A 13,920-nucleotide genomic window follows, 5' to 3' on the forward strand; every position below is an offset into this window, starting at 1 on the left:
GTACAGCTTTCTCTTTCTGTTATTGTCTCGTCATCCCCGGGATCATCCCTCGTCAATATTCCTTCAGGTCACACAAGATCTGCCAGCAACCCTCTTATGGTTAAACTGCCAAAGTCTAGGCTCTCTGCTCACCTTCACTCTTTCATTCCCCTTTTCTCCCGCCTCTGGAACAAACTCCCCCACTCCCTTCAATCCCACTCCTCCCTCCAGGTCTTTAAAACAGCTGTTCACCACCATCTCTTATCTTCCCCGATCGAAAACCTTGATCTTTTCTACCCCCGGTAATTCACCCCAGAGTCCTTGCAGTGTTCATATGTTTTATTCCTCTCCCACCTCCCCCCAAGTCCTCCCGATGTCCCTGCTCTCAAATGTTGTGTTTGTGTCCTTCCCCCTCTTCCCCCTCTCTTTTGTGTCCTTCCCCCTCTCTCCCCATCTTGTCTGCCGCTCCCCTTGTTTTTTGTGTTTTGTGTGTCGGTTTGTCTTTTTGTGTGATTAATGTTAGCTCTTTCACGAGCCTCGATCTTGTATAAAAAAAAAACCAAAAAAAACCCACTAAGTGAAAAGTGGGGTTAAGCAATTTGTTCACTTGTGTCTGTCTGTCTGCCCATCTACATCCGTCAGCTATTGATTGATGGACAGCTTGATTGAAATTTATATTTTGAACACGAATCGGAAAACAAACCTGCAGTTTAAGAGTACCAGACTGAATTTGTCCAATCGCACATGCGTGGAGTGAGATGTTTTTTTTTTATTTCCTATGTGTGCCTGTCTGGCTGATAAACTCATAGTCGACAATAATACACTACTCACAATAAGTTAGGGATATTGTGGGAGTGAGTTTATTTTTTTTATAGGGGTTAGGGTTAGGGTATTGAAATCAAGAATGCTGTGTTTTTTCACACATTAATAACCATTATATTAGGACCAACAACTTTTTTCAACATAATTAATACACAAAATCAACCACACCGAAGAACCTGCCAATATCCCTAACTTATTGTGAGTAGTGTACATGCTTTCCCGTTTCCCAATCGTCCATCTCCGACACCCCAGTTTCATTATTATTCCGACGAGTCCAAAAGATCAATTTTCTCGTGCTGCCGTCAAGTGAAGGGGGACGCAAGATGAAGCAATCCCGTTAAGTCGGCTTCGTGAAGACTTTTGTATTACAGAAGAACCGTGATAAAGACACAAACTGGATGTTTTTACAGTTTTATTTACATAGATGATACACACTGCAAAGTTCAGGGCTGAGGTTTTTTTTTTTGGTTTTTTTTCTTCACCATTGAGAAATTGGGGCAAAACGATATTTCGCATGATGTTTCAAAAAGTTGAGGATGGATTATGGCAAAACTTGGTGGATGAGTTGGCTAAGTGACAAGAACAAACCAATTAGATTTTGGTTCAGGTCCGGATCCAGATCCGGTCTATCAGTGGGATACAAAACGTAAACTGTTCAGTCTGGCTATCTAACTATCTAAGTGTGCTATCTAACTAGTGTCGTTGTCGTTTATTAAAGTGTTGATCCAGAGAATGTGATTTAAAAAAAAAAAATTCGACTGCTTACCAAAAATGTAAAATGTACCAAAATGTAGCCACAATTAAAAGTCATTTTTAGGGTCAGAAATGGCTAAGGATGGACCCTCTAGGGATCTCCGACATCTGGGGCCAGCCCCAGTACCCAATAACTCCAGCCTGTAGTGGTAGCACCCGAGACCAGCAATATTTAATTTAGACCTGCAAATAAACATACTGTCGCGTGACTACCCTGTGTGGTGAACATCTTAGGGTAGCACGGATGACCAAACGAGCTGTTACTCCGAGGCGTTCAGTTCAAATGGCGGAGAATACGCGTGGGGAAACAAGAGGAAGGGGGAGAAACCAGAGCGCTTACCTTCACGGATCCCACTGGCAGTCCTCAAAGCTGCAATAAATCAACTCAAACCGAGACGTGTTTAAAATATACAAGAAAATGCCGGCTTCATTAAGAAATACCGGTAACTACAGGGTCCGGCTGGGAGATGTGACGATTTTCAGAAAACTCGTACACAGTTATTTTTAGTCGAATTTCAATTTTTATTTTTTTTAAAGACAACATATATAATGCCATGTAATACACTGTAACAAAGACATTTAAAAAATGTAATTCATGTTTGAATTGGGTATAACAATGCAAGTGGGGGGTCTAGCGCATGCGTGATGGCTGTTGGTTACTCGTTAGGCGCCATTTCAGTAGCCATGGAGCTGTGGACGATTGAACATCGCGTCTTTGTTGTTGAGACGTTTATTCAAACGGGTAGTTCGGTGGTGCTTACACAGCGCAGATTTCGTACTCACTTCAATGTTGGTCGACGTGGCGCCGTTCCGTCTCAAAACACAATATTGAAGTGGGTAAAAAACTTCAGGACAACTGGATCTGTGAGGCCGGGAGCAGCTCGGGGAGGTGATCGAACCGTTAGGACCCCGGAAAACATTGAAAGGGTTCGACAAGCTGTGGAGGCCAGCCCTCGTCGGTCAGCGGTACGGCACGCTCGCGCTCTACGGATGTCAGACAGATCAGTTCGTCGAATTTTGCACTTGGACCTTCATTATCACGCGTACAAAATCATGGTGGTTCAAGAACTGCAGCAGAATGATTTCGTACGGCAGTTTACGTTCGCAGAAAGAATGCTGGAACTGCTGAGGGATGCTGCTGTGCTGAGAAATGCTGGAACTTTTCCGCGCGTCTGCAAGAATGCTTGGACAAGAACGGCCGCCATTTAGATGATGTCATTTTTCAAACATGAATTACATTTTTTAAATGTCTTTCTTACAGTGTGTTACATGGCATTAGATATGTAGTCTTTAAAAAACAAGTACAAAAAGTTTTAATTAAAACAAAAGCCGCGTCAATGTTACACAATGCCTAGATGCAGCTGTGCCTATAACGTCGATGTTATAGGCACAGGACATTCCTATTGATTCGATTACTTGATGTTATTTTTGTGCAAAGTGAAAATATATCTCGGCAATTTCCCGTGTGTTGCGACGATTTTTTAATATATCTCGGCATTTTCCTGTCTGTTATTTCAGGCGGTGTATGACTGACCATGCCGCGATTTAAAAAATATATATATCGGCAATTTCCCATATGTGGCGACACGTGAACGAAGCTATGCTCCTCTCTCCACATTATTGTGACGACGTATAAATTAAATATTTCATCGTGACGATTGTCATCAAATGGACGAATTTTTAATATATCTCGGCATTTTCCCGTCTGTTATTTCGAGCGGTGTATGACTGACTATGCCGCGATTTAAACAAAATATATATATATCTCGGCATTTTCCTGTCTGTTATTTCGGGCGGTGTATGACTGACCATGCCGCGATTTAAAAAAAAAAAATCTCAATGGACTTGAAGTTACAGGCCTTTGAGAATTCATTTCGTTCTATAAAGGGCAACTTTCATCGGATTTTCTTCCCGTTGTTTTTCAACCGAGTCTAAAACTATGTTAGCGACTGTGAAAAATGAAATGATATATCGAATTTGATTTGAAATAAAACTGTGTGAGAGAGGAAGACACCACGGGCCTACAAAACAGGCCTCAAAGCTATGCGAGTTAATAAAATGGTGGATATTTGTTTATATAAAGCCTCTCCCACAATGGGTGGAGCTATGGTTCCCAGAATGGGTGGAGCTTTGAGGTTTTGTCTTCTCTGCAAGAACAAGAACAAGAAGAACAACAACAACAACAGCAGAGGGCACTCTATTAGCAGCATCTGTGACGCGGCTAAAAAATTTTTGGAATTCGACTAAAAATAACTGTGTACGAGTTTTCTGAAAATCGTCACACCTCCCTGACGGACCCTGTAAAATAAAACGAGGTCAAATAATAATAAATTCCTAAATTGGAGCTCTCCCAAACAGACCCGAACACAGACAAAGGATAAAATAACTGCAAATAAATAGCGTTTGTGTGCACTTAACTCTGATTGCTGGTGTGGTCTCGTCAGTAATCGTGGAGGTTGTCCGGGGCGTTTGGCGGGAACCGCACGTTCGTTGACGGGAACCCAGGCCTCGCTGTGTGTCGCGCTCCTCCAGGCCTCGTCGTGCTGCGGCGAGCCAGCAGCGCTCATCCACCTGTCGCTCTTGCTTGGAAAGCAGCGGCTCTTCCTCCTCACGACCACCAGCAAGATCTCCAAACGCGGCCGTTCACGATCGCTCCCTTGAGCCCGAGAGCAAAATGCCACCGCTCGTACGAGGTCCAGGCGAGAAAAAGCGCAAGAGGGAATTCGGTCAGAGCGAGGAGCCAAGGAGAAGAGAACAAAATGTCCTCAAGACCGAATAGCCAAGAAGAAGAGAGAGAAATGTCCGCTAGCGCGTTCTTTTATCACCCAGGCTCTGACGTCATCTGGGGTGCTTCACCAATTAGCGAGTCGCTCCCTACCAGTCCTTCCCTGCTCCTATCAGCAAGTCCCATCTTACCCCGGCCTTGTGCCAATCAAAACCCCGACCAATCTGCCCTTCTGGGCATGGCCCTCGGCCCGCCCGTCCTGTGCGCTTCCAAAGTCAATGTCATCAGCCGTAGCGCTCAATGTCCTGGCTTCCGGTAGGTTTTTAATTAGGGTGTTTAAATGCGCGCGATTGACTAGTGTCTATGCTATGGTGTGGTGCCAAAAGGGACAAAGGAAATAAATTAGAGGTAACGTCATACAAGGGATAAATTACCCATAACCCCTGAGCTAATTAACATACCCCACTCCTCGTAATGGGGACGAAGATCCACCTTACACGACATCCGGGCTAATACAAATTCCCTACTTATTACATGGTGGTTCTTCTTCTTCATCGTGACATAAGGAGCATGCTAATTTATGCACGCTACCTGGTCTATGGTATCCCTACCCCCTACAAACATAGCAATACTAAATACATCACTAAATACATTTAGATGTTCGTCGGTGCTCCCACCTCTAGACATGGTGCCGAGCATGCTCGTTATGTTCATTGTGACAGATTGGTGTTTGTTTTAACAACCATTCGGTGCTGATGACGCCGGTGACGTGCTGATGTCTCTCAATGAGTGTGCAAGTTTTCATGCAGATCAACTTTAATGCTGATCATTCGTACAGCTGGTGATTCCACATTTCAAAAAGTGCCAAAAAACCTAAATTCCATTTCATAAAATATATTCCATATCATGTTATTAATGGGAAAAGTGTGCACTGGCATTGGAAAAAACAACATATTTTCCATTTTCTGGTGTAATAACCGCACCTTTTATTGGCAAAAAAGGTTAAAAGTTAGGGTTGTGGTTAATGCACAGATATAGCAAAAAAAGTATGAAAAAAAATGGTATACTAAGTCTAGGCTCATGTAAGGGCTAACACATAGGTCATATAATAAAGGGAGTGGGAGACGAGAGGGGTTGGGGGGGGGGGGGGGGAGAGGGAATCACAACAGTAGGGAACAGGGACATCGGGAGATCTGTGGAAGGGAGAGGTCGTCGTCTGGGTGCACAGGATAAAAAAAAAGATAGACACTACTAGGACTTTCAGGAAATAAAACGGAATTTGAAGGAGGTGGATTTGGGGTGGATTAACAGGGGTATAAAAGATCAAGGTTTTGGAGTAACACTGCGATTAAATTTTCGCACTGACGAACATGAAAACATGTTCGCAATAACACCCGATCCAGCCAGATTGCCTTCCCTGTCCCTCACCTTCCCCTTCCTCAGTTTCTGGAAACCCTTCATGTTCGCGCCATGTGTGTAGGTATGTACTATGTAGTGTTATGTTTCTCATTTTGTAGGTGAATTGTGCGGTTGTAATAAACGTAACCCTTGCAATCATGACTGGAAAGCATCCGTGGAGTAGCAAGGTTGGTAGTGCGAGCAAAATACAGAGGAAGGTCATCCCTATTAAAGTAAAAATGGATGTTTTAGGACAGTATGAAAGAGGTGATCGTACAGGTGACATGAGGACCAGGGAGTGGTTGCTCCATTCAAGGTGTACTATCTTCGAAGAACATTTGTAAATCTGATGGTGATTTCATGATTTGCAGGTGAAATCAGCTGATAATTATCAGATGACTGTAAAAGAATTCTGGAATGCCTTTACAATAAGGGATGCTGTATGTAATGTTGAGTGTTGGATGACACGGCTGACTATGCATTTCCAGTCCTACGCTAAGCTTCACCGGGAGCATTAAAAAAAATTTTTTTTGAGGGTGAAAAACTGGGGCGTGGTTAATACACCAGAAAATATGGTAATTTATTTTATGTGTGCGATTCTCTCTCTGCAGACCTTATTACCACAGCAAAATTATGAAAAGTAGTTTAAAAAAACACCGCAAGTCGATGCCAATACTCATGCATACTTGCGGAAAATTGAACCCTTCCCACCTTAAACTCCTTCGGTTTTCAAAAGTCTTCCACTTTCCATGTTTGGATAACAGTATTTTCCTTAATTTAACTTTCTTGTTAAATTATATACTGTACCGCATCGCCAAAAATATAAAAAAATTGAAACTTTGCATTTTGTCTTCCGGTGTCGTACTGCAGTGAATGAATATGAATGAATGATCGTTTTAAGGCCATTTTTCCCCGCTAGAGCGGGGGTTAGCCTTGCGGGCCCCATGACAATCATGGTTCCCTGTTTGAGGCAATGTTTTTATGGCCGGATGCCCTTCCTGACGCCAACCCTTGGTCACGCTCTTCGATGTGCATAGATAGAGTGTGCCTATTCTGAATCGGGGTACACACCGTGATCATTCATCCCAGCAAGCTGGTACTCAATTTGCCGACCTCGGAAGGATGACAGGCTGTCAACCCCCCTGGCGTTAATTCAGCGATCGATCGGGATTCGAACCCAGGATCCTAGGATCCCAAGCCGGCACCCTAACCGCTAAGCCACTGCAGTGCGGGAAAAAAAATGAACTCAGCCCATCTTAAACTCGTTCGGTTTTCACAAGTTTTTAAACACTTTTAATGAGGATGCAACAGAACAAAAGGACCAGTATAAAGGAACAAAATCATCTTTCTGAAGAAAAACAAGGGTGATAGATTGTGGTGAAGAAGAAGAACCCCGTTTTCATTTTCATCGTTGTGTTGCATCGGGGATTCCTATTGGGGATGCCAGCGACGACGCTTGCAACCGCTGCCAGGCCTCTCCACACACAACAAATACATTATGGAAGAATGCGCGGTCCTGTCTTCACCAAGGCAACATCAAATCATGATAGACGTGAGAGAACTGTGGGTCACTCCTGGGAGATTGATCACGGTACGGTACAGGAACTCTAAGCAGAAAAGCCTTCTTATTGATGGTAAATATTACTTATTTGATCTTATTTTACTTAATTGTTCTTATTTTTCTATTGAAAAAAATTTTTTTTTTTTTTTTGATAATGATTTTTGGACTTAAATTTTTTGCGGTCAAAGAGGATGATATCTGAGCCCTGGAAACCTGAACAGCTTTGGGCATGGAATGCCGAGGAGGCATGGGAATAGAGATTCCTGTAGACTCAGGTACCTAGGAAGAGCACTTGAGGTGATGAGTGCCAAGGATCACAAGATAAACGGCACCAAAGGAGGGCTCCGATAATATATTTGTTAAGAAGTGTGGTGAAACACTCCAGGTAGCCCCAGGGGCTCGTGTGCACCAGTCGGAAATAGCCGGGCAAGGACGCCTGAAAATGGGTGTCACACCTGCCAACCATGAACTGTGTTGTGTGAAGCACTTAGGAAGAAGGAAGAAGTGTGAAGCTGAACGATGGGGGCCACGACCCACGGTCAACTCGCTAGCGCGCTGATCAGGGGATCAAGTGCCATTAGAACAGTTTTGAGAATGACAGATGAAGGAATTTGGTACCTGGTAGATTAGATAGGTGCTATCCGCACCGTAGATGAGTGTACTACCGGCAAGGATAGTTGTACGATTAATAAGTATAGGAATTGAAGGATTGTAAAGATAATGGAGATCACAAATTTTACACTTAGAAAATTTCAGGTTGAATATTTTCCCTGCTAACGACCTGCACAGGTGCGTCACACCTTTTTGTATACACACACCTCGTCCAGACGAGTCAAGCCAGCCGTCCTTCCTGCTGCCAACCAATAACTTGTGAATACTCCCATCGGCTGGTGCCATTGTGACACGTACGATTGAGGCCTTGAATTATTTATTGAAAGGATCTTGCTGTTTTGATCATTGGGCTTTTCACATTCAGTTCGGTAACTTGTATTGTGTACTTTCTGCCCTGGTTTATGTACTCTTTTTGGCGCACCTTATTTTTACCTACGCTACCGAAGGTGGACGGAGGTTGTGTGTGATGCCTTTTATTCCGGTGGTTTCGGGATTGATCGCTTCTCCGTGTGCAAAACATTTCCATGGGGTACATGTGAATTGCGTTCCTTTGTGTGTGCGACAATAGTGAAAATTATCACGTCCCCCAAGCTGCCATTTGAAGCGATACAGCCCACACACTTTATTTTAAAGTCTACATGGTTAGACGCACTTTATTTTAAAGTCTACATGGTTAGACGCACTTTAATTTAAAGTCTACATGGTTAGACGCACTTTAATTTAAAGTCTACATGGTTAGACGCACTTTAATTTAAAGTCTACATGGTTAGACGCACTTTAATTTAAAGTCTACATGGTTAGACGCACTTTAATTTAAAGTCTACATGGTTAGACGCACTTTAATTTAAAGTCTACATGGTTAGACGCACTTTAATTTAAAGTCTACATGGTTAGCCGCACTTTAATTTAAAGTCTACATGTTTAGACGCACTTTAATTTAAAGTCTACATGGTTAGACGCACGTTAATTTAAAGTCTACATGGTTAGACGCACGTTAATTTAAAGTCTACATGGTTAGACGCACTTTAATTTAAAGTCTACATGGTTAGACGCACTTTAATTTAAAGTCTACATGGTTAGACGCACTTTAATTTAAAGTCTACATGGTTAGACGCACTTTAATTTAAAGTCTACATGGTTAGACGCACTTTAATTTAAAGTCTACATGGTTAGACGTACTTTAATTTAAAGTCTACATGGTTAGACGCACTTTAATTTAAAGTCTACGTGGTTAGACGCACTTTAATTTAAAGTCTACGTGGTTAGACGCACTTTAATTTAAAGTCTACATGGTTAGACGCACTTTAATTTAAAGTCTACATGGTTAGACGCACTTTAATTTAAAGTCTACATGGTTAGACGCACTTTCATTTAAAGTCTGTATGGTTAGACGCACTTTCATTTAAAGTCTACATGGTTAGACGCACTTTAATTTAAAGTCTACATGGTTAGACGCACTTTAATTTAAAGTCTACATGGTTAGACGCACTTTAATTTAAAGTCTACGTGGTTAGACGCACTTTAATTTAAAGTCTACGTGGTTAGACGCAGTGTAATTTAAAGTCTACGTGGTTAGACGCACTTTAATTTAAAGTCTACGTGGTTAGACGCACTTTAATTTAAAGTCTACATGGTTAGACGCACTTTAATTTAAAGTCTACATGGTTAGACGCACTTTAATTTAAAGTCTACATGGTTAGACGCACTTTAATTTAAAGTCTCCATGGTTAGACGCACTTTAATTTAAAGTCTACATGGTTAGACGCACTGTAATTTAAAGTCTACATGGTTAGACGCACTTTAATTTAAAGTCTACATGGTTAGACGCACTTTAATTTAAAGTCTACATGGTTAGACGCACTTTAATTTAAAGTCTACATGGTTAGACGCACTTTAATTTAAAGTCTACATGGTTAGATGCGCTTTAATTTAAAGTCTACATGGTTAGACGCACTTTAATTTAAAGTCTACATGGTTAGACGCACTTTAATTTAAAGTCTGCATGGTTAGACGCACTTTAATTTAAAGTCTGCATGGTTAGACGCACTTTAATTTAAAGTCTACATGGTTAGACGCACTTTAATTTAAAGTCTACATGGTTAGACGCACTTTAATTTAAAGTCTACATGGTTAGACGCACTTTAATTTAAAGTCTACATGGTTAGACGCACTTTAATTTAAAGTCTACATGGTTAGACGCACTTTAATTTAAAGTCTACATGGTTAGACGCACTTTAATTTAAAGTCTACATGGTTAGACGCACTTTAATTTAAAGTCTACATGGTTAGACGCACTTTAATTTAAAGTCTACATGGTTAGACGCACTTTAATTTAAAGTCTACATGTTTAGACGCACTTTAATTTAAAGTCTACATGGTTAGACGCACTTTAATTTAAAGTCTACATGGTTAGACGCACTTTAATTTAAAGTCTACATGGTTAGACGCACTTTAATTTAAAGTCTACATGGTTAGACGCACTTTAATTTAAAGTCTACATGGTTAGACGCACTTTAATTTAAAGTCTACATGGTTAGACGCACTTTAATTTAAAGTCTACATGGTTAGACGCACTTTAATTTAAAGTCTACATGGTTAGACGCACTTTCATTTAATGTCAACATGTTTGGACGCACTTTAATTTAAAGTCTACATGGTTAGATGCACTTTAATTTAAAGTCTACATGGTTAGACGCACTTTAATTTAAAGTCTGCATGGTTAGACGCACTTTAATTTAAAGTCTGCATGGTTAGACGCACTTTAATTTAAAGTCTACATGGTTAGACGCACTTTAATTTAAAGTCTACATGGTTAGACGCACTTTAATTTAAAGTCTACATGGTTAGACGCACTTTAATTTAAAGTCTACATGGTTAGACACACTTTAATTTAAAGTCTACATGGTTAGACGCACTTTAATTTAAAGTTTACATGGTTAGACACACTTTAATTTAAAGTCTACATGGTTAGACGCACTTTAATTTAAAGTCTACATGGTTAGACACACTTTAATTTAAAGTCTACATGGTTAGACGCAGTTTAATTTAAAGTCTACATGGTTAGACGGAACTTTAATTTAAAGTCTACATGGTTAGACGCACTTTAATTTAAAGCCTGTATGCTCATGCCATCTTGTGAGGACGGGGTTTTCCAATTGTGCATGTGTGTGCATTTCAACCATAACCTGTTTTTTGCTATTTGAGATTTTGTCATCAATTTTTCAACAAAGCTTTATTATGAGAATATGGAGAACAATAATTAATAAATGTAACGTGTGTATAATTATATTATTTATGCCTCAGCGGCAAAGTTACCAGAGGCATTATCTTTTCGGGCTGTCCGTCCGTCCGTGATAGGTTTTCCTCACCGCAATAACTTAAGCACGGCTGAAGGGATCTAAGTCAAACTTGGTACAAGTATGTATAATGATGTAAAAATTAACGGGTTAGATTATGGGGTCAAGAGGTTAAAGGTCAGAGGTCCTGTTAGATAAATAAATTCTGTTACCATGCTAATGTTTGAACCAGTGATGGGATTTTGATTAAACTTACCATAAGTATAGGTCAGAGGTCATGTCGTGTGAAAAATGTGAAAATTGAGAACAGCTGAAGGAACAGCTGAACTAAATCAAAGTTGGTACAAGTTTGTCTAAACAACCGCCAGTGCGTCCATCTATGATAGATTATGTGTTATTAAAAGGTTTAGGGTCAGAGGTCACATTAAAACTCCTGTAATGTGATACAATTGGCTATCGGATTTGACTAAACTTAGTACAACATGCACCATAATGCATATGTACAGATTAGATATTGAGGCCAAATGTTCTTGAGGTTTTAAGTCAAAGTTAGAGTAAGCAATGACTTAATGTGAGAGGAGGCATATTGGGCGACGTCAACTTATGTCTAGTTTACTGTTGGGTTCGTCAAGTTTAGTTTGAGTACATAGCGGATGCGGACTGTTTGCATTTTGAGATGCTTTCTACTTGACATATGCTTTAATGAGGTACCTTGACTTAAACTGGACACTTTAATTTGTTAATTACAAATGTATCAGATTTTGACGTCAACCTGGCAATAACTGAGCTTGAACATCTTGTTGTGCTATTCTTGCAGACTTCTTATTGGACTGGTAAGCCCAGCATAAAGGTCCATGCCTGCCGCAATGACAATGCTGGCAGATCATGCTGCACGCCAGCTTTTAGATTTCAACCAGAAGTTGGATATCAACCTTCTGGACAATGTGGTCGGCTGCTTGTATCAAGGAGAAGGGCCACAGGTACCCAATGTGATTTGTTGTTTTGGAGGGATGTTTTAATTTTTTTATTCTTTTGGTGACGCGGAGGTTCTTGGAGTGCAAACTCTGTGACAATGTGTGAAATGGTACCCACTTGCCATGTTTTACTGTACTTTATTGATAGCTTGAATAATTAACTTCCTCTGACTTGGTTTGGTTGTGAAGAACAATTGCTGTTGAAATTTAAATACAATGCTCATTCATGCCCCAGGGGTGGGCACTTAGGGTCACAGGAGACAAAGTGGGAAAACTCTTTTTAACTCAAAATTTGGTCGTTCTTAGTGGAACTTTTTGCCATTTTCCAGTTGCTTTAAACCTAATCAGGCCAGAGGGAAGAGGGGGTGGATTCTGCCCCCTGCCTCCGCTTTTTTCACCTTATTGTCACAGAATTTTTTTTTCCATGCTGAGCTTTCATGACTTTTTCTGTTCAAGTCTTGCGCACATTTTTATACTAATTTTATAAAAATCAAATCTACGGTTGCCGCGCAGTGCGCCATTTTTCAGCCCGTGCTGGCGGGTTTCCCATTCGCTTTACACAGCACACATCTTTCCACAGGTAATTTTATGTGCTGCATTCAATATATATATATATATATTACAGTGAAACCTTGACTTACGAGTGCACCAACTTACGAGTTTTCCGAGATACGAGCCGTCGCTCGGGCGGTTTTTTGCTTTGAGATGCGAGCCGAGATCTGAGTTACGAGCTTACGCCACCCGCCACTAGGTGGCCCAACGAGCGTTCCGGTCACGTGGTTATCTTGCCGTGCAAGCATCTCTGCCGTATATCGCTGCTGCTTTGTTTTCGCATGTTGGTTATTTTGGAAAATTTCTTAGTTTTAACCATGGGTCCTAAGAAATTGAGTGCCAAGGGCAGTACTGAGAAGAAGAAGAGGATGATGTGCTTGGATATAAAACACGCAATCGTCGAAAAACATGAGCGAGGTGTGCGTGTTGTCGACTTGGCGAGGCAGTACGATCGTAGCAGTACGATCGAAACATTTTGAAAGGGAGGAAGAAACAAACCTCGTTGGACAGGTTTTTATTGAAACGCCCTGCAAGTGAAAGCGAGGAAAGTGTGGCGAAAAAGGCAAAAGTCATCTCCTCCACCTCCGCCAGCATCTTCGTCTGATCTTCAAGGTAAATACACTTAATAAAACCAGTTTATTTCTTTACATTGTGGCGGACACGGAAGCTCACTGGCGTGGTGACATCATTCCGCGCACCAAGTGGGCGGCGGCCACGCCGAGGGGTAGGCGTGGCCTCAGGATATACACCGGGCGCGCAGCCCGGAGCGCGCCAGTGTTACAGTGAGCTCTTGAATAAAGACTCTTACAAATTACCGCGTTGTCCGCTTCCTCCTTGTTTACAAGCAGCGCGCGTAATGCCGCTTATTATGTACAGTATATACGAGGTCGTGCTTGTTTATACATTATTTGTTATTTATAAAGTACATTTTTCTTATTTAAAAACATGTAACAAAAAAAATTGGTGTGGTTTTTTGGGGGCTGGAACGGATTAATAGCATTTCAATGCATTTTAATGGGGAAATTTAATTTGAGAAACGAGCAAATTGAGTTACGAGCTCGGTCACAGAACGAATTAAACTCGTAAGTCAAGGTTTCACTGTATATATATATATATGTCAGTTTGTCACAATTACACTTTGTCTCGGTCATTATTTAATGCTCCTCTACATGCCCCAGTGTTAGTTTTCATGGTCATCAAGTCAGGGTCACATTAGGTCAAGATCATCAAAAACTTCCCTCCATTAAA

At 41.1% G+C, this 13,920-nt stretch overlaps 1 protein-coding gene across 1 annotated transcript in view; it reads left to right on the forward strand.

Moving 5' to 3' along the window:
- The window catches only part of XPO1 (exportin 1), a 108,904-nt gene that overhangs the window by 5,759 nt on the left and 89,225 nt on the right, over positions 1-13,920 (forward strand). Inside the window, exon 2 of the mRNA XM_068128363.2 lies at positions 11,964-12,126. Within this exon, the coding sequence (XP_067984464.1) occupies positions 12,001-12,126 (126 nt within the window). The 5' untranslated portion in view covers positions 11,964-12,000. The remainder of the gene's footprint in view (positions 1-11,963; positions 12,127-13,920) is intronic.

Source organism: Myxine glutinosa, chromosome 9 (genome assembly GCF_964187855.1).
Source record: "Myxine glutinosa chromosome 9, kmMyxGlut1.1, whole genome shotgun sequence".
Lineage (NCBI taxonomy): Eukaryota > Metazoa > Chordata > Myxini > Myxiniformes > Myxinidae > Myxine > Myxine glutinosa.